Genomic DNA, 20,050 nt, shown 5'->3' on the forward strand with positions numbered 1-20,050 from the left:
CAGCCAGCACAAACACGGCTCCTCTTTCCCACCAGAAACTAACACTTTCGAATAAAGCCCATCATTCTTCCTCACCATCTGTGTGCAGAGAGGATTCCCACAGATTATTTTCTCATTCCTGCAGGGCAGAGGCACATTCAATGTTGTACAGTTTTAGGAAGATGACAACCCCTGACAGAAGAGAACAGGGGACAGTCGAAGAAAGGTATCCATAAACAAGAGGAAGGCCTGACAGAACAATGTCTTATAGTTTGGAGTGAAATTTCAATAATGCTCCTATGAAAAGACAGCTTTAACAACTGTTTTAAATGAATATTGAAACTTGAATTTGGACAGCAAAGAACAAAATCCAAACAAAATGTGACTATTTCTTGGTTGGCCCGTATTTCAACTTGTGTAGACCCAAGTCAAATATTTGCAGTGGTTGCAACACTGCAAATATCTGCCAGCAACACAAAGGGACTATATCTACAATGCAGATTGTAGAACTGAGCAGAAAAATCTAGAATTGAGCAATTTCAAAGTGTGCAGCAACATGAACCAGAAAAGGTCAATCAAGGAATTGTGTGAATGTTGATATTTTGGAAACATCATTTTACATTTCTTATAGCGCGTAGCATGTTGGCTGCCAGTGTCTACAAAGCTAAGTTTTTAAATAAGGAAGAGTAGATGTATTAAAGGTATCTGGAAAGTTACAGGCAAACATTTTTTTTTAAGGGAAAACTTTTGCTGAGGCTGTACAAAAGGTCAGCCTCTTCAGTCTTATTGTTTTTTCAAGTAACTGACATTTTCCTAAGCCACTTTTGAAATTAGATAGTTGGCATGCTCACAATTTTAGAATTGCACTCTGATTCATTCAAATAATATATTTTGATTCTTAATATATTGTTCAGTCATCAAAGTGACACAAATATGATTTTCTGACCAGCTTTCCTTGATCACTGAAATAAAGCACTACAAATGTATGAAGGTTCTGTGGACTGGAAAAAGCAGATTACATGGGAGACTAAGGGCCGTTTCTACCATTACCTCAGTAGCATGGGAGCCACAGTAACTGCAGTATGGTTCCAAGATGCCAAGACAACACAAGAACATCGACAAGTGAGAGAAGAAAGCAACGTGGCCATTTTCCAAACTAATGCTGCCTGTCAGAACTGCTGAAGGAAAAAAAGTGCCATCACCCAATAATTGTCCTCCACATTCAATCCAACAGGTCCTCTCCTACTCAACCTCTGTTCAGCTGAGGCAGAGCACAAACCATAACTATTGGCATCACTTCCTAGTTTTCTGGACTTGTGCATTGAAGAGTGTCATAGTCCGATGAAACACAATAGGCACAGGGTAGGAAGCGAGAGAGAAACCACAAGACTAATGTCCTCTCCAGTGAGAATTAGGTTATGTTGGCATAAGAAAATTAACTATTCCTCAAATAAGAAACTTAGGGTGCAATCCTGAAGCACTCATGGGCCAGTGCAAGTCCCTCAGGGGGAAGCTGGGCCAGCGCTCACAGGAGTGCCAGCCTGTGGAGGCTAACACAAGCCTTTGCGCCGGCTTCCTCTGTGAGGCTTGCATCAGCCCACCTAGGCCGACGCAAGGCTCTGGGTGGGCAGAAGGCAGACAGGAGGGAGGCATTCCTGGTTGGGGACAGGGCAGGCAGCGGGCAGCCCTGAGAAAGGGCAGGTGGGGATCAGGAGGCTGGGTTGGCAGCTGGTAGTTATGCCGGATCCCAACCACCGTTCCCAGGGAGATCAGAGTGGCTTCAAGCCACTCCGCTCTCCTTGGACACCTCAGGAGGTGGCGCAAGTCCAAGGAGACCCATTGGGGCACGGGTGCCTTACCCAGGGGTAAGGGGAAAAGTTTCCCCTTGCCTCTGGCTGAGCAGCCTTGGGCTCCTATCCTGCGCTGTATCCAGTGCAAGCTTCTTGGCTTGCCTGTTCCAGTGCAGGTAGGATTGCGCCCTTATTTAAAAACCCACAAGAGAAAAAGTTGTCAAAGATCAAGTTGGGAACACCTCAGATGGTGGTCAACAGATCCAACTAATGGGAAATTACAACTAGTAGACAAAGTAGAAATGAGCTGCCTCCCCTTACTGGAAGTCCATTATTATTCACTGTCTTCCACTTCCAGATCTTTTCATAATTTCATTTCACTGATTCATGAAAAAACCATATACAGTATGATGGGTTGAAAAGCAGTGTAGAAGAAGAAAGTCTAACTTCTGGAAAAAGTCATTTCCAACTTTTTTTCATCTCAGGGCCCACTGAGAAGGTGCTAAAATTGTCAAGGTACACCATCAGTTTTATGACAACTGAAAAGGCACACCCACCATACTGTCAACTGGGGATTCATATTCCCCAATTGCCCTACTAATATATGACCTTCCCTCAAACTCCCATAGCACGCCTGCAGACCATTCATAGCACACCAACGTGCCGCAGCAGAGTGGTTGAAAATCACTGTTCTGAACACTTGCCCACATATATCTTTCACCAAAATATATTTATACGTATTTGGAAGTTTTCCTTGAAAACTAGATACTATTTACCATACAAAACTAGCTGCGATAACTATAAGCAGAGGACATTTTAAATACAAGATTATCTGGAGGTGCTTGGCTCAACCAGGCAAGTATTTGGAACTCAAATTCAGCGATGTATATTAGAAGATATTTGTGGTAGTAAATAGAGCAGAAAGTGTACATCTAATTTGAAATGTATTAGGCTGCAATCCTAACCACACTTTCCTGAGAGTAAGCCCCATTGAACAAAATAGGACTTACTTCTGAGTAGACCTGGTTACTACTGTGCCCATAATCTAGTAAGGTTGAGCTATAATAATTAACTTGCATCAGCAGTTGGAGTCTAGGATACACATACTCAGGTTCATTTAACAGATTAGTTTGTTTTAGTTATTACCACACTAACTAGTGAGGAGCATTCAGATTAGGATGTTCACGAAAGAAGTCTAAAAATGCTGTACACCCTTCGCAGTTCACCTCAAAATGGATTTGGTTTCAACAAGCACTCTCAGAAAAAGTTCAGATTTTTCCAAGGAAGTTTAACCAAGTCTTTTGGAGAGGTTGCCCTGAGCTCTTTGAGGCAGTTTGCCTCCATCCACATCCAGCTTACCATTGCAAAGAATGCTAATGATTTGTCCTTAGGGAAATGGCAAAGAATTGCTGATCGAGACCTATGATGCCTGTCCAAAGCCCAGACCTTCCAGAACACACTTAAGACCATTACTTCCTACAGACTGCAGAAATTATAGTTGCCTCTTTATTCAGTTAATTAGTAGATAACTCAAGCAAGCCATCAGGAAATACACTCCTGAGCATGCTTTGGAACATCCAGGTCTGAAAGATGAGACCTGCAAGTCCTTCCTACCAGTTCACATCCCCCTTAAGGATGCATTTGCCTGGGATGAGAGGGGAATTGGTTGGTAGTAGCTATGATAAAATATATTATGAATATACTGTATATCATTGATCCTGCAGTTTATGAGCTTTAAGGTACAATCCTAACCCACTTTCCAGTACCAACGTAAGGGCAGTGCAGCTCCGAGGTAAGGGAACAAACATTCCCTTACTTTGAGGAGGTCTCTGCGAGTGCCACCCAACTGTAGGGCACAGCACACGTCCCATTGGCACAGCTATGTCAGTGCTGGCAAGTTGGTTAGGATTTGGGCCTTAATGAGATGATTCTGTCTATCATGTAACACAAGGGCTCAGGAGAATCTGGGCTAACACTATGAAAACATAGAATAAAATATAATCAGACAACAAAAAAACAGCAGCGACATCAGAAGTTCAGCATTGCTCAACGACTATGATACACAGTGTTTGACAGGAAGAAACTAGCATTTAATGGTACTCTAAGTATAGCAGACAAATCACATGATACCACAAAAATCGAAAGTATTTAGGTATAATTTGAATGTGTTTCCAGGCCTACAGCAAGGGTCTCTGCCTTAGATAAGGCCTTAGATGCCACAAGACAGAGCATACAAATAATTCACACTTCCAGTTAAATTCCCATAAACAGATGCACCATATTATATTTTTTTCCATTTGAACATCCATATAAAGAACAGTTGAATGAAATACAAGTGAAATGTTAGCAATTCAGCAACAGTTTCTTAAATGACTCATAGGAACCTGGTGCGCTTTTATTGATACAATCCCTTGTTTCTTGCTCAAGAGTATTCTGATACTAATTACCACTCCTCCCATCCCACAAGCAATTGACTTGTGAATCACTTTGAAGTACTATACTCTAGTTTTCTACATTGAGAAGAATATGAAAGATCTGCTATACCAACTTGAGATGGACTTTGCAAAAATGTGCCATATGCATCCAGAACCAACATGATAAGGGGCCTGGAGACTGTAAGGAGTGAATCCAGAATAGTACACAGGAGTTCTCTCAGCTAGACTAGCAAATTAATATATAATATTTTTGTTATTTTCCAAGGAATAGGTGTACTCTGAGTGTAACCCTTTTGAAAAGTGACACCACTCTATTTTTCTGAATGCAAAACAAAAACCACTTAGCACAGTCTAAATTTCAGATAGGTGGTCATACTAATTTATTGTGGCAAAACAGTCTTGCAGCAAGCTTGTTAAAACTAACAAGCTTGACAAAGTTGACTATGGGACACAAAAGTTTGTGCTGAAATACATGTGTCTTTGGGGTACTACAAGGAACTGTTTTTCAAAGTTCAAAATGTTAGTATCAAAGAGAAGAAAGAAAACTGCAAAAATATTCATATACTGGGAAGATTTGGCAAAATCATTTTGTGGAGAAAAAGTATCCCACAATACTGAGTTTGAGAAAAAGACAGACAACATTATCAAGAACAAGAAGGAAGCTAGGAGGAGGAAAAATCAGAAGCCTGGATTTAGGATAATTCAGTTTGAAAAAGTGGCCAGGTCGGAGCGCACTTTCAGTTTACCAGAAATAGTGAATGGACTTATGATTCCAACTTTGTTTATAGTAATTTCTGTGATACAGGAAATAACCTCACAGTGCACACTGTTTTTAATGAACAATGGTCTATATTGAAAGCTTTAAGTTATTTCAGAGGTTTTAAGCTTTAATGTCCTCCTATGTTCAGAAAGCTTTTAGAGCACACATGTGTTAATGCCACAGTGCTCATAATTTTTATTTCCACTAATTTATGTTGCTAAAGTCTTTAGTTAATTGCTAAATTTAACCCACTGGTAGTGAATACCTATTCACAAGCATAACTTTATAAAAATGATTTCTGACATTTCATTCATGCTTCCTGTCAGTTGCTGCAAAGCACTGAAAACAATCATACCTAAATACCTACTGACTCTTCGTACTGGTGTACTCTACCTAGAAATCTTTAATGCTGCAACCCAGAAACCTGGTGAAGCTAATCTGAGTAGAAATGTAACACGTTACCTACTTCAATATTTTAAAATCTAAATCCACTAGTCACGCCTATACTAGCCAGAGGTAAAAACTGGCATGCTCACAGGAAAAAGTTAATATTCTAATAATAAACACTGTTTGACATGCACAACTGAGCAGCTTCAGAGTCTGGTATCATAGCACAAAACATAACGGAAAAAAGTCTTCAACTTTCAGTAACCAGTGTATTGTGTAGTTAACAAAAGCACTTACCTTGACACATTTTCTGGAATGTATTCTAGAACTGGATACCCCTCATTTCTTCTGGCAGACAACTCAGCATGCGACTTCCATGACTCCACTAGAGTACTTACAGGAGGAAATGAGCTCATATGCTGAAAAGACTGGTCTCTACCAACAGTGCGTGATAAAGATATTCTGCCTTGAGCTCCAATCCGATAGTGAAATGACTGTCCACCTGAATTCACACCAACAATGGCAGAAGATGGCAGAGTGTTCTCTTGATAATAGCTGCTCTCCACAGGCTCCTGCTTAATTCCTACAGACAGGCCTGAATTTGGAAACCCACTGCTTTCACACGTGCCATCAAATGATGAGACAGGTGGTCCTAAAATCCCAGAAAGAGAATAGTAGTCTTTGTCATCCATGAAAGAAAAATATGACCCATCCATGAATGGAAATGGATTTACAGTTTGATTCCCTTTAAAAGAAGCACCAGAACAAGAATGTTTAGCCGATTCTTGCTTTATAGATACTGAAAATGGGGAATCAGAACTGATTTTGCTGTTTTCTCCAAGACATGAGCTACTGAAAACCCCTTCTGGTTCAGGTTTTATAAACTGTACAAGAGTCATTTGACTAGCTACTTCATTGTTAGAGATGGCGTTTTCCATGTCTTCTATTTTAGGAAATATCATTTCTGGAGCACCTTTGTCTTTTGTATCTGGATTAGGAACTATATCATGGCCTGTGCTGGGTCCAACAGGTGTGCTAGATGCAGGAAGTGCCAGTGCACCATTTACTGGACTACATATAGAAGACCCCACAGTACTAACAGCTGGACTAGAAAGAGTAGACCTATTATTGGCATTGGAAGGGCTGGCAATAGAGCACCTTGAGTTCATATTTGCAGGACTGGACATGGAGGATCTCATAGTGATATTGTTGGGACTTGAAACTGGAGATTTCACACTACAATGACTAGGAGGGCTTGAAATTGGCGATTTCATGCTACTTATTGGACTAGAAAGAGGAGACCCCACATTACTAGCATGTGCAGGACTGGGCAACATTGAGCCTCGGCTTTCAATGTTGGGTGAGCACGATAAAGGCGTTCCCTGGTTGACTGGACTATGGACTGTGAAATTCCCAAAGTTAGTAGGAGTAGTTGAAGATACAGAATTAATTCCAGGAGGGGTGCAGACTGAAGAAGTCATGTTTTGAGGGCTACAGTCAGGAGGACTCTTCTCTTGACATACTCTGGGGCTTTTGACAATGTTGGGCATGATACCACCATTCAATGAGTTTGCACAGTCTGATGGCAGCTGTCTCGGAGGCCTGCCTGGAGTGTTCAAGGGAGAGGTGCGGTGGCCATTTTCCTTGTATAGCTTTACCAGTTGCTCAACGTTTTGATACATCTTTCCAGGATTTATGCTTCCTTGTTGACTTTGCTGATCAAAGGTGAAATCAGCATCTCTTACAGAATCCATATACAAACCCATTGATTCAGCTACAGTTGCAGAAAGTTCCTTTGAGTCTGACTCAGTTTTTATGTCAGAGGTTGAAATACCAGGCTGGTTACGATCTTGCTGAAGGCAAGAAAGCAGTTCAGGTTTTTCTTTGTTGTTTCCTTGAGTACTGCTGTTTGGAAAAGCACCAGAAACGCAGCTCACATTTACAATCTCCATATAGTTATTACTGTCTTCAGCCCGCTCCCCTGCAGAAGTATACTCCATAGACTGGGAACCTTGACTCCAGCGTCTCTCCATATTTAGGCTTTCTGGGTAACTGCGATAGCCTTTGGTCTCCATAACTGGCAAAAAAAAAAGCAAAGAAAAATTTAGATATATATACATATGTAAATACTGTCACATATTAACCAATAAAAGATGAAATCCTATGCACACTGAAAAGTGGGAGTAAGTTCCACTGGATATATTGGACTTACTTCTGAATAAACAAGTACATTTAAATCTCCGTTTCCCTTCCAACTCTGAAATAAGCACACCAGACAAAGGTTTGGGATAAAGGGTCACTTTTATTAATAAAAACCATAAAATCTGCAGCAGGGTTAGCTAACTAAACCACCCCCCACACATGGGCAACTAAGTTGGGGGAAGCAGTGCTAACCGTCTGCCTCCCCTAGGCTACACAGGCATCACATCGTGGCTCCAAGTCATCCTCGGTCCTGACCCGAGAGACCACCAACCACAAGGGGTTGAGGCAGCAGAACAGCAGAGACCCCTCAGGCCACGCCCACTGGCGATCTCTGCCTGCTCCAGCCCAGGGGCTTGCCAGCCAGCCTCAGCAACCCGGGTAAGTAACGTCTGAGTGGTCCTGGCTCACCCCCTGACCTTGCTGACCTCCTAATGCATGCCAATTCCCTACATCCCAATCTACCCTGCCCACATGTACCTGCCAAAGTGACCAAAGGCAAGTAGTACAGACAATAAACCTAACATCCACACCACGGCAGTCCAGTGTAGGCAAAAAAATCACCAGCCACAGCCAATCAGGCTGATGAAAAGAAATTCCTACCCGGCCCCCCCAACGAGCGCCAGCTACTCTCAGACTGTCCTTGGGCCGGCAGGCGGGGCTCAGGAAAACCAGCGGACTGGAGCAAGAAGGTGAGGAACCTTCTAGGCACCCAGCCCACCTTGCCCCCACAGGTAATGCAGCCAATAGGCTGTCCCCATTTTCCCACCTCTGCTTGGAGTGCACAGAGTGCCAGGCAAAGGGGGGGGCACGATGCGTTATGGTGCCTTACCCTCATTTTCATAGTTCAACCCCTTTTTAATGATAAATTTACTGCTTTTCAAATTGTATTGATATTTTACTATTTTAATAACCCAGCATTGACTAAAAGTAAGTGAGTAATTTTTTCTTTAGTTAGCAGGGGTAGTTAGTAGTTTCTTTAGTTTCTCTCCCCCCCCCACCCCGTTGTTCAAGTTACGCATAACAGATACAAGTCTGTTAACTAATAAGGCTTTCCTCTAAGGAACCTGGGAACTGTTGTACTGTCAGGGAGCTAAGAAACTCCAGCCAAAATGATATCCTACAATTTCTTGGAAGAAAACAAGATAGCTCAACTTGTTTTCTGCCTGTAGGTTTGATATGTCTCTCTCAGTCAGCAACCAAGTATCAAAGGTTACTGGTAAAAATAAGGGTCTTGGTTCCATCCCTTCCTAACAGTCAGAAAACCGACTGGGTAAATACATAAATTTCTGAAAAAACTGCAGAAAATTACTGCATCCTTCAGAGTGGGGTGGCGCATTCTGGCATTATTCCAGAATGCATGTAAGAATGAAAATCCACCACTGATTTGGCCTGCGGACTAGAAAAGGAAAATATGTTTCAAGGAAAATACCTATATTTCTATATTCTGCAATCATATAAACAAAATCAAATAATTGTATTATGAAAGACATTTGGGCAACCTACTAGATTATTGATTTATAAGGCATTCTCTTAGAGTGAGACAGAACAATAGTCCATTTAGTCCAGAACTGTCTACATCAGTGGTTCTCAAACTTTTTAGCACTGGGACCCACTTTTTAAAATGACTATCAGAACTCACCTACCTTTACAAGACATTAAAAAATATTATTTCTTTCTAAATCACATTTTTATTTATTTGCAAAAAAAAGAAACCTCAATCCATTTCTTGTAGGGGTTTAGTTATATGACCCAGCCTTTGCCTGCCCCCACTACCTATCATCGATGGACCGCGGGGGGGGGGGGGAACACACCAGAAAAAAAAGACGCTCAAACATTTATCTCCTTCTGTTTATACAAACTTGCAAACTGTAGGAGCTCAGCTCTTTGCAGTGAAGTTTTCTGATTTCTGAATAGCCTCAGGGCTTGAAGCAATTCGTTATCTGCTCTTTCCATCCCCCATATTTTCATTGGTGGCTCTAAAGAACCCACCAGAAATCAAGTCATGACCCACTGGGGTCCCAACACAGAGTTTGAGAAAAGTTGGTCTATGCCACAGACAACAGCACTGCAAATTTTCAGGAAAAGGTTTTTCTTATTGACTGCAGATTCTGAACATGCTACTTTATACATTTCACAAACAAAATGCATGCAAAGAATATTTAGCATTTATTCAGTTGCTTTTGAGTGCCTGAAGCACTTCACATGAATTATAATCTTACAAGAATATTGTATAGTGAGCATTCCCATACTGAAGGTGGAGAAGATCAAAGCTGAGAGGGAATGGTTTTCCAAAGGTGACCTTGTGAGATTCGAACCAGGGACTTTCCTATTCATAGCTCAATCTCTTAACCACTACACTATAACACCTTTCACTATACTGCATGTGATCAATCATCAACTTCCCATTTGTTCAACTACTAGCATTTTAAAACATGTACATTTCTCCATGAACTGGTACACATGATCATTGGGAAGGAGGGAGGAACACAACCATATTTATGGAGGTGAAGAGATGTTTTCTTTCCATAAAATGAAATGTAAATTTGAAAAGTGCATTCTTATTTATTATTTTAAATTCTAATATTTAAAATGTATGATGTACTCTTTTGAATATTGTATTTTTGTACATAGTTTTGTATACTCTTTTGTATAACTTTACTAGACAGAGTTTCTAAAGTGTGCATGTTTAAAGTTTCCATTGATTTAATTGCAGGTACAGAACCTTGAATAAAAATCAATTGATCTGGAAAAACAAGAATGAATGCTTCTGAAGAGTACTTTGAAGAAAATATGCAAACATGAAAATAAACTATCTACAATTAAGTTACTATGAAGTCTCTATGAGACTACATACACTCTAATGATAAACTGCATTTCTAGCAAAACCTTCAAGTTTAATGCCACAGAAATTTCCAAATAAAATATTAAGTGCCATGGAACCTAAGAATGTATATTAAAAGTTGGATATGGCCTGTGCACTCATAGCACATTATGTAACATACAACGAGGAGGTGGCATCGCCACTACACACTTGCCCAAATTTTATGTTTTAAAATCAGAGCTGTGAAATCTAAGGCCTGGGAGTGTTAGCTTTTGCTCATTATATTTCATGCAAATTAATAAGCTAATGTTTTTAGAGGAACCGATCGGTGGCAGCAGGTATGGTATAAAGCGACATCAAGCTTCTTGCTCAACCAGTCTCTTCAAGTTATCAACACAGAAGTCAAGGAGTAGATATGGACCACCCAGTGATGCTGAGGAAAAGATATAGGGAGGCAAGGTATGGACGGGTGGCATATGGAAGTTGGTCTATTTTATAGTACTACCACTACCTCCATTATCAAAACTGATAATATTTTTGATGCAGACATTTTAGTGTGGCCCCAGAATGGGCAGGAAATTTGGCATTATAATCTATATAAGTTTAATGTTCATGGTTTAAATAGTATGCATGTGTATGGATTCCTACAAAATGTCAATATCTTACCTCTTACAACCACAGGGCAAAGCCTGCATGTATCAGGTATCCATTCATAGCATTCTTTGCCAAATAGACATGATGTCAAATGTATGGAGACCAGAGTGGGGCAGATGGGGCAGTAACGGTGAGTCTGCATGGCTCACTACACACTGACAATGACCACTTTGCAGAATATGTAGATAATTACATCAAGAACTATTCAGGAGTATCTTATAGACAGCCTTATCCATGACACGATTACCCAGAGGCAGGTTCCACAGAGTTCAACAGGGCTTGTCTCAAGTAAGCACAGATATTCAACAGACTAATTATCTGTCAGAAGCAATTCTTTTCACCCATCCTAAATCTCTTACCAATCAGTTTCATTTGATGATCCCAGTTCTAGTATTGTGGGAGAAGGAGAAAACTTTTCCCTCTCCCCCTTCCTCCACTCTGTACTTAACTTTATAAATCTCCATTAGGTCCCTCCTTTTCCCAAGCTAAAAAGTGCCAAACAGCCTTTCCTTATAAGGAAGGTGCTCCAGCTCTCTGTTTTGGTTGTCCTCTTTTGCACCTTGTCAAGTTCTACAATACCATTCTGAGAAGTGATAACTAAAATTGCCACACATTGGGTCAATGTTGTCAATGAGCTAGCCACAACTCCATTGTGTCTTTCTTGGTTTGTCACCAACAGATCAGATCCCATCTGTGTAAATGTGCGGTAATGACATTTTAACTCTAAAATGCATCACTTTACACTTATTAACACTGAATTACATTTGCCATTCGGTTGCCCATTCACCCAGTTTGGAGAGGTGCTTCTGGAGCATTTCACAATCTACTCTGGTTTATATTACTCTCTTGGCCACCTTACCATTCACACCTAAATCCACATCATTTATGAACAAATTAAAAGCCATGTGTCCCAATCCGGATCCTTGGAGGACCCTATTTCTTACTTCCCTCCATTGTGAAAATGGCACATTTATTTGTACTCTCTGCTTCCTGTTCTTTATCTAATTACCAATCCATAGAGGAGAACCAGCTCTCTTATTCCATGACTACTAAATTTAGCAGTTATGAAAAGGATCACTATGTCTCACCTCTGGTGAGGGTGCTTGTCAAAAGCTCTTCGAAAGTCCAGGTACTGTATACAGTGTCAACTGGATAGACCCTACACATATGCCTGCTGACACTCTCAAAGAATTCTAGAACACTGGTTCTCAAACTCAGAGTCCAAGCCCCAAGCAGGAAGAATGGCAGCAACCAGATCCTCAGGACTGCACTACTGCAGGGGAAGAGGGGCTTTAGAAAAACATAACATGCTACTGGGGAGCCCTCAGCAGGACTCCCCACAGCTTGTAGACCGTTATAAAAGCAAATGCAACCCACTTTCAGGTTGCAATCGCAAAACCAGAACTGGGTTGCAATCACTGTTTTTACTTTCAACAAGCTGTGGAGAGCCCTGCAGAAGGCTCCATGGGGCTCCCCAAGCCCTCCAGATCCCAGCAGCAGACAAATTATGTTTTAAAACCCCCTCTTCCCCCCTCAGGGAAATGGACAGTGATTCTCCAGCTGGTGGGTCATGACCAGTGGTCATGGTGGGTTCACCATCAGAACCATGGTGGGTTCTCCAGCTGGTGGGTTTGAGAACCACAGCTGTAGAAGGTTAGTAATGCAAAACACAGTGAACATGCATAGAATTGCAACTTTACAGTGCAATCCAATACACGTTTACTCAGAATTAAGTCCCAGTGATTTCAATGGGAGTTACTCCCAAGTACCATAAGTGTGCATAGGATTGCAGCCTTCATCTTTTTACCTGACTTTCCCCCTCCTCACATAATCATGGAGCCATTTACAGAACAAAACCCACAAGTAAAATATTTTATTTTAGTGGAACAAACTACTAAATAACTGTTTAGGAATGCAACTTGAGCCTGATTACACCATACTGCAGCAGAGTGGCATGTAAACTTCTGAAAACCTGAATGCAAAGTTCTGTCCCTGCTATACAACAGACATGTAACTTTTAAAATACGGAAGAACTAACTAGCCATCTTTGATAATATTCTAGTGGTAAGAGACAAACAGGAGATTAATTACTTGAATCTTTTGCAAGAAGAAAGTAATCTAAAACATTGTTCTGTTAGTGAGACTATGTGGAGCAGTTGCCAAGGTAAAATTCTGTTTTGCTTAATATACTCCTTATTTTATAGTGTTATTTTCAGCTGGCTAAAAGTAACACCTCATTTAAACATTACCTTGCCATCTATTTACATACCCCGTCTATATCATAATTTACAGTTGCATAATTTGCAGTTTTCTCACTTAATTTCAAATCAATTACTTACTCAATCTGGAATAATTAAGTTATTTTGGGTCGAGTATATCTACATCTTGAGAAAATTAGATTTGAATAACTATGACCATTTTTTTAAGTCTAACAAAAATATTTTCATTTATGACACAAAGGAATTCATTGTGCTACTCCACATATATTATAAAGACTGGCATATTAAAAAGGACATATTTGAGTAATCCTACAAAAGAAGATGACCACAAAAGCATGCATAACATCATATCCACAAAAAAACATTTAGTAAATTGATTAACTCACATGAAGCCACTTGTGGCAAATCATGGCATGTATCTACAAAATTTGCATCCCTTCATTCAACTTCCTCCTGGAGTTAAACATAAATTATAAATTGCATGTTAGAAAAATTGACCTACCTAGGCTTAAAATAATTTAAAATTTGATTAACAAAAGAGAGGCTGAACGCTTTACGGGAAAAACAAGTGGTTTTAGGAAGAGAACAAGCAAAACATGGGTAAAACCAGAAATTCTGGTTTTTTATGCACTTCCTCCCAAATTATGGATATCAAATTAAGAAACTGTCTGAGATCTTGGGTTGGTGAAGTTCACCTGGAGATTAATAAGGGAATGTTTACATTACGGATCTCTCAATGGTCTTACAAATATAGATTACAAAGTTTAGGTGGTAAGAGATTTGCTGAATGTAAACAAGTAGAGCAGTTAAAATTGTTTTGTATTTTTCATCCATCTCAGATGAGTTATAATATTATGCAAGCTTCATGATTTAGGAAAAAAGAGAATCCTGACATCTGGAATACCTTCAAGACCTGAAATTCTCCCAGTAACCTGACTGGCAGCTGACTCTCACTATGTTATAGCCTCAAGGTAGGATTTTTGCAATATGCTCTAAGATGGTTACTGGGAAGTTTCCACTGGTGTAGACCATACAATTTGTATGCTATCCATTCTCCAAAAAGCTAAGGGCAGAATATACAGAATTTGTCATCCCTGAGAAATTATGCCGTGCAGTGAACTCTATTGCTAAGCAGGTATTCAAACCTGGGTATAGATGTAGAAAACCCAGCATGCTACCAGCTACACCTTGCTAGGTTTCTCTTGCATCTATACTGACTCCTTATTGCATCCTGTGCATATCCTGTCCTTATTTTAGTCCCTTAACAACCTGGGCACAAGCACACATCTGACAGACCTTTTTTCTTCCCAATGTCTCATCTTGTTCTCCATAACTGACAGTGAGAAACCTCTGCACAAATGAAGAGCTGTATGCCAAGTTTGAACACCAATGGCACACAGAGACTGCAGTTTTATGTGGACTGGCTTTTGCCATCCATGATCAGGCTGGTATTGAAACAAGGCTCTAGATTTTAGATACATTTCAGATTATTTTATGTGAAGATTTTGTATTTGTATTTTTCTGCATGAAAAGGATTAAGTACCTTTTGCCAAAGCTACCCAATTTAGAACCACTTTTAAGTCAAATCTCTCAGTCCAGGGAGTTCATTTGAAATGACTCCCCTACTCAAATCTGAAAGCACAGTTTTCAGTACAGTTTGCCCTTAGTATGTGGAGCATGAGCTAGTTGAAGGCTGAGTAAACTTATTTCAGCAGCTCAGCCTGAAGATTCTATGAATGCAGGTGTCCTGAATGCGGTTTTAGGGATCAGACCCCAGGTACGTGGTTGAGCACCTGCCTTCCCAAAGAAGATCCCAGGGAGAGCTGGAAAAATTGCCTGTACCTCTGCGGATCTGCTACCAATCAGTGTGGACAATAATGAGCCAGCTGAACCAACTACCCGCTTCAGTTTAAAACAGCTCCCTGTGTTCTTTACAAGAGCAGCAAACCCTCAAGATCCTGAACACCCTCTCCCCACAAACACAACATCTGGAGCCCTCTTGGATTCCCGCAAAGCATTTTAGCAGGAATTCCGTGCTGCTGGTAGTTGGGTTTGGGGAACAGACAGCCTGATCCGATGCCTGTCTACTCAGAAGTAAGCCCCATTACAGGCAATAGGGCTTATTCTGGACAGAATTGAAGCCTCAGCCTTTCAAGGCAACCTGAACTCACCTCGGTGAGCTCCTCCCCATGCATGCAAGCCCAGCAGCCTCAGGACAGGCGTGCCCGGCTTCCAGCTTGGCTGCCATGCCCACTTCTTCAGAGCCCACTGACTTGTCTCCCCCTTACTTTTGGCCGAAGTCCCTTTCCTGTTCAGCCAGGCTCTTGGAGGCTGCAGCGCTCCTCCTCCTTCAGCAGAGATCTGCCAGGGGATTGCCAACCACAGGGACTGGCAGGGCACCTGTGGCTTCTGCAGCCCAGGCAGTCCACAACCCAGTGTGCAAACGCGCGAAGACAGCACTAGCCGGAGGCTGCGGGTCTGAAGAAAGTTGTTGGGGAAAGGCCCCCAGGTTCACCCTCTCTGGCAAGGGCTGGTACAGTGATCCCCCCTCCTGGAAAGGCCAGCGCAACTCTGGCTGGCGCCCGCCCCCTCCACCTGTTGGGAAAAGCCGCACCTCCCCTGCCAATGTCACTCTCCAGGGGGGAACGGGCAGAAGACAGCAGCCCCCTGCGCTGCAGCAAGGGCCCTCCCGGCTCGCCCACCGACACGGTGCGAGGCAGCAGGGGGGAGGGGGCGGGGGAAGGGGCCAAGTCCTTTAAAAACATGTCACATGCCCAGATAAAGTTCAGGACCGGGTCCTCCTCCCCGTCCTGCCCATTGGCCGGCCGGCGGGCAGAAACCGCGCTATCAGGGCGCATCGCGCTTGCCATTGGGCGCCCGCTTTTGTCAGTCACCCGGCGGGCGACATGGCTGATACAAAGTTGCTGCGACACAAGCGAGAAAATGTAGCTGCCCTTAAAGCTGTACAGCCGCTTGGGAGCGCGCCCGGGGAGAGCCGGGCAGGGGGGCCTCTCCGCCCGGGCTCCCTGTATATGTATGTGTGTGTATATACAGTACGTACACATACAGTATATACAGTGTGTATACACAAACACACACCAGCGCTAAGGAAAATGGCTTTCACATAAACCCGCCCACAAGAAAAACCCTCTGGCGAGAGTTCGGACCGATGCCCTCCAGCTGCGCCTCCAAGCTGCAGCCCGCCCCTTTCCTTTTTAATGGAGGCAACAGCCTGATGGGGGGGCAAGGTTTCCAGAGTGTCCTCCCCTCTCCCTAGTCTCTTGGAGAGATTAACTCCACCTGTATCAAGGTGAGTGCTCTTAGGGGGGCACTTCCTTTCCGCACCCCAACAACAAACCGTTTCCATTGCGATTTGAATAAATAAATTAGAGCCCAAGCCTATGTCTGTCTACTCAGGAGTAAGTCCCATCAGAGTCAATGGAGCTTACCCCCAGGAAAGTGTGGATAGGATGGCAGCCTTAGAGCCCGATCCTATGCCTGTCTACTCAAAAGTAAGTCCCATTAGAGTCAGTGGAGCCTACACCCAGGAAAGTGTGGCTATGATGGCAGTCTGAGAGCCCAAGCCTATGCCTGACTTCTCAGAAGTAAATCCCATCATAGGCAATGAAGCTTGCACCCAGGAAAGTGTGGATATGATTGCAGCCTTAGAACCCGAGCCTATGCCTGTCTACTCTGAAGGAAGACCCATTGTAGTCAATGGGGCTTACTCCCAGGAAAGTGTGGCTAGGATGGCAGCCTTAGCCCGGGTTTCAGCAACCAAGGTAGGAGAAGGCGAGTATTGGTGGTGCAATAAACAGCTTTCTCCCCCTCCCCTTTAAAAAACAAACAGAACCCTCTTCGGAGGCTCAAGGACTCGCCCTCTGGTTCCCCGCTCGCATTTTATTGCGTCTGGGCTCCTCTGGGCCAAGCGCTGCGCGGACTGATAAGCGGGAGCCATAAAGCTGGACTCCCCAAGTCGAGACCCTGCTGAGAAGCCTTGCCCGAGGCGCGACACCCTGGGGGCCAGAGTTGCTAAGATGAACATTTCCCCCAACGTTGACACCCCCCCCCCAAGCAGCAGCGGTGCAAGGCTCCCCTTCCCTCCCGCCAGCAGCAGCCCTCCCCCTCTCCCTCTCCTCCGTTTGCGCACACACCCTTCTTGATCCCCTTCCTCCCCACTGAACACCCAGACAGAAATAACTCCTGGAAATCAACTTTCATGCAATGCCAAGCACCCCAGGCAAGAGAGGAGGCCAAGAAAAAGTACAAAAAGCACCACGAGACGCAAAGGCTCGGGAAAGAAGACTTTTTTTAAAGCAACAACAACACAACCCTCAAGATCAGCTCCATGCAAGTGTCAAAGTCGGGGTGGGGGGCGTTTCCTTACTAAGCTTTCTACTCCAAATATCGGGTGGCAAAGTCACGTGCCCTTCATGTTTTCAGCCTTCTGACAGCTATTGATCGAGCCCCGATCGGAGCTGAAGACCTGATCCAGCTCCCATGCCCAAGAGCTCCCCAAAGGCCGAAGGGTTGGCTGTACCTCCTCCCACCACCACCACCCTAAGTTTTAAACTGGATCGGCACAGAACGAGAAATTACCTGGAGGGGCCAGATTTCCCCCTAGTTACTGGTATCACCCCTTAATCCTCTCCCCTTTTTATTCACACCAACTAAGGCTGCCACCCTAGCCACACTTTCCTGGGAGTAAGCCGCACTGACTATGATGGCCTTACTTCTGAGTAGACATGCCTAGGATTGGGCTCTAATACATCTGGACCTTGCTGGTTGCTAGCCCTTCCACTCCTCCCCTCCTTTTGGCGTTCCTGCCCGCACCAGGACTCTCTGAGCAAAGTGATCCCCCTGGCACTCACCTTCATTCTGCCTCCCCGCTTCGATGTGCGGCGGCCGGAGGAGGAAAGAACCCTCCAGTTCTCCGCGACCCAAGCGTCTGATGGAGGAGGAGGAAGAGGAGGAGGACGGACCCCACCGGCGCCTGGGAAAGACTGGCAATGGAGACGGACGGCGGTGGCTCTGGAGGAGATTGGGGGTTAAATCCTGGAAGCGGAGCGGGGAAGGTGCTGCGCTCTCTCCCGCAGCCGGCGGAGGCACTTCCAGCCTCTCTCTCCGCGGGTGCCACTGGAAACGGCGCGCTCCACTGGGCGCACCTCCTTTGGTGACAGCTCTGGGCGAGGAGGGTTCGCCCCCCAGCTGTCACATCGCCAAGCGCTGGCGGGCTGGACGGATCCGGCAGAACTGATTCTTCGGAGGCAGGCAAGGAGACTCCCTCCTAAGGAGGGGGCGAGCAACTCATGTCATGCCAGGTAAGCCTCCCAGCTGCGCCCGCAGCGCCTCCGCGGGAAGAGGTGGTGGGTAGCGGGGGGCAGAGCCGCTCTGGAGGGTGGAAACTTTTCTCCTGCTTCGGGCTTGGCCGCGCGTGTCCTTCCCCCTTCACCTTCCTTCCCTTCCTGCTGCGGCGGCGGCTCTTTCCTCCTCCCCGCTCTTCCTTCCCAGCGTTGTCCTCCTTACGCACTCAGCCAGCCGAGCTGCTGCTGCTGGAGCAGGTTCCTGAAGCTGCTGGAGGGAAGGGAAGCGGGAGGAGGAGGAGCATCTCCGCTTGCCCTCCCTCCCTTCCTTCGATCTCGCGCTCCCCTCCAGGCGTGTCTCGCAGGGGCAGGCGGCGTCAAGCTGGAGAGCCCTGCCCTCCACCCTCTTCTCAGTGGCGCAAAAGTGAGCGAGCGCCACAAGGACAGGCTGGGTACTTCCCGACTGGCCGAGGCTGCAATCCTATCCACACTTACCTGGGAGTAAGCCCCATTGACTCTAATGGGGCTTACTTCAGAGTAGACATGCCTAGGATGGGACTCTCAGGCTGCAATCCCATCCACCCTTTGAATCTAATGGGACTTACTTCTGAGTAGACATGCCTAGGATTGGGCTCTGAGCCGCTGCGCCTCGCCTTGGCGCACCGACGCGGCAGGGGGAGGAGGAGGCGGGTAGGCAGGCCAGGCCAGCAAGCGGGCAAGGGAGGCCGGGCTGCGCGTATCACGCGGAGGGAGACGCCGCTGCTGCTGCTAATGGAGCAAGTGGGGAGGGCAGTTTCCGCCCTCGCCAAGGCGGTAGAAGCAACGGAGCCTCCTCGGTGTTATGCCGTCCACAGGGTTGCTGTGTCTGCGCGCACTTTGCGCACTATCTGCGCCCCTCTGGACCGCGAGCCAGGCATAGCAGCCCCCTCCCCAGTTGTCAGCCCTCCTCTCTGCCCAGGTCTCCACGGGAGACTTGGAAGGCTGTGAGCCTAATCCTAGCCTCATCTACTCTGAAGTAAGTACCACTGTAGGCAGTGGGGCTTACTCCCAGGTAAGTGTGGACAAGATTGCAGCCTGTGTTGGGGTCTGGATCCATTTGGCAAAGTCTTCTCGTTAAATCCGGTGGGATTAAAGTATGTGGACGACAAAAAGGACGACAAAAAGGAAATCCCCAACTGATTCTTTGGAGAGGTCGGTTTCCATTGCGCATTACTCGCTCAGAGGTGTGAAATCTCATCCCAGAGGTGAAAATGGGGCCAAGGAACTTGAGCTGCAAGCCTATGCATACTTTCCTGGGAGTAAGCTCCATTGACTAGAATGAGACTTACTTCTGAGTAGACATACATAGGATTGGGCTGAACAGGGATCTATGCTCTGGTGACCAACCTTTCAGCTTTAAGACACCTGGACCTTTAGTAATCCTAGAGACGGAATTTCAGCAGGTGCAACTTGTTTGTGAGAAGAAAAGCTGCACCTGCTTAAATCCTCTCCTCTACACAA

At 44.6% G+C, this 20,050-nt stretch overlaps 1 protein-coding gene across 4 annotated transcripts in view; it reads right to left on the minus strand.

The window, feature by feature from the left end:
• NR3C2 (nuclear receptor subfamily 3 group C member 2) overlaps nt 1-18,816 on the minus strand; it is a 175,313-nt gene extending 156,497 nt beyond the window's left edge. For 2 of the 4 annotated variants that reach the window (XM_066632976.1, XM_066632973.1), the window contains exons 1-3: nt 18,119-18,816; nt 13,634-13,700; nt 5,649-7,428 (exon numbers count right to left, since the gene is read on the minus strand). In XM_066632976.1, coding sequence (XP_066489073.1) covers nt 5,649-7,426 — 1,778 coding nt within the window. In that variant the 5' untranslated portion in view covers nt 7,427-7,428; nt 13,634-13,700; nt 18,119-18,816. Of the gene's footprint in view, nt 1-5,648; nt 7,429-13,633; nt 13,701-15,418; nt 15,461-18,118 lie in introns of those variants that run through there. The other 2 variants (XM_066632974.1, XM_066632975.1) reach the window with 2 other exon arrangements.
• Nucleotides 18,817-20,050: the final 1,234 nt, after the last annotated feature.

This window comes from Tiliqua scincoides, chromosome 6 (assembly GCF_035046505.1).
Source record: "Tiliqua scincoides isolate rTilSci1 chromosome 6, rTilSci1.hap2, whole genome shotgun sequence".
Lineage (NCBI taxonomy): Eukaryota > Metazoa > Chordata > Lepidosauria > Squamata > Scincidae > Tiliqua > Tiliqua scincoides.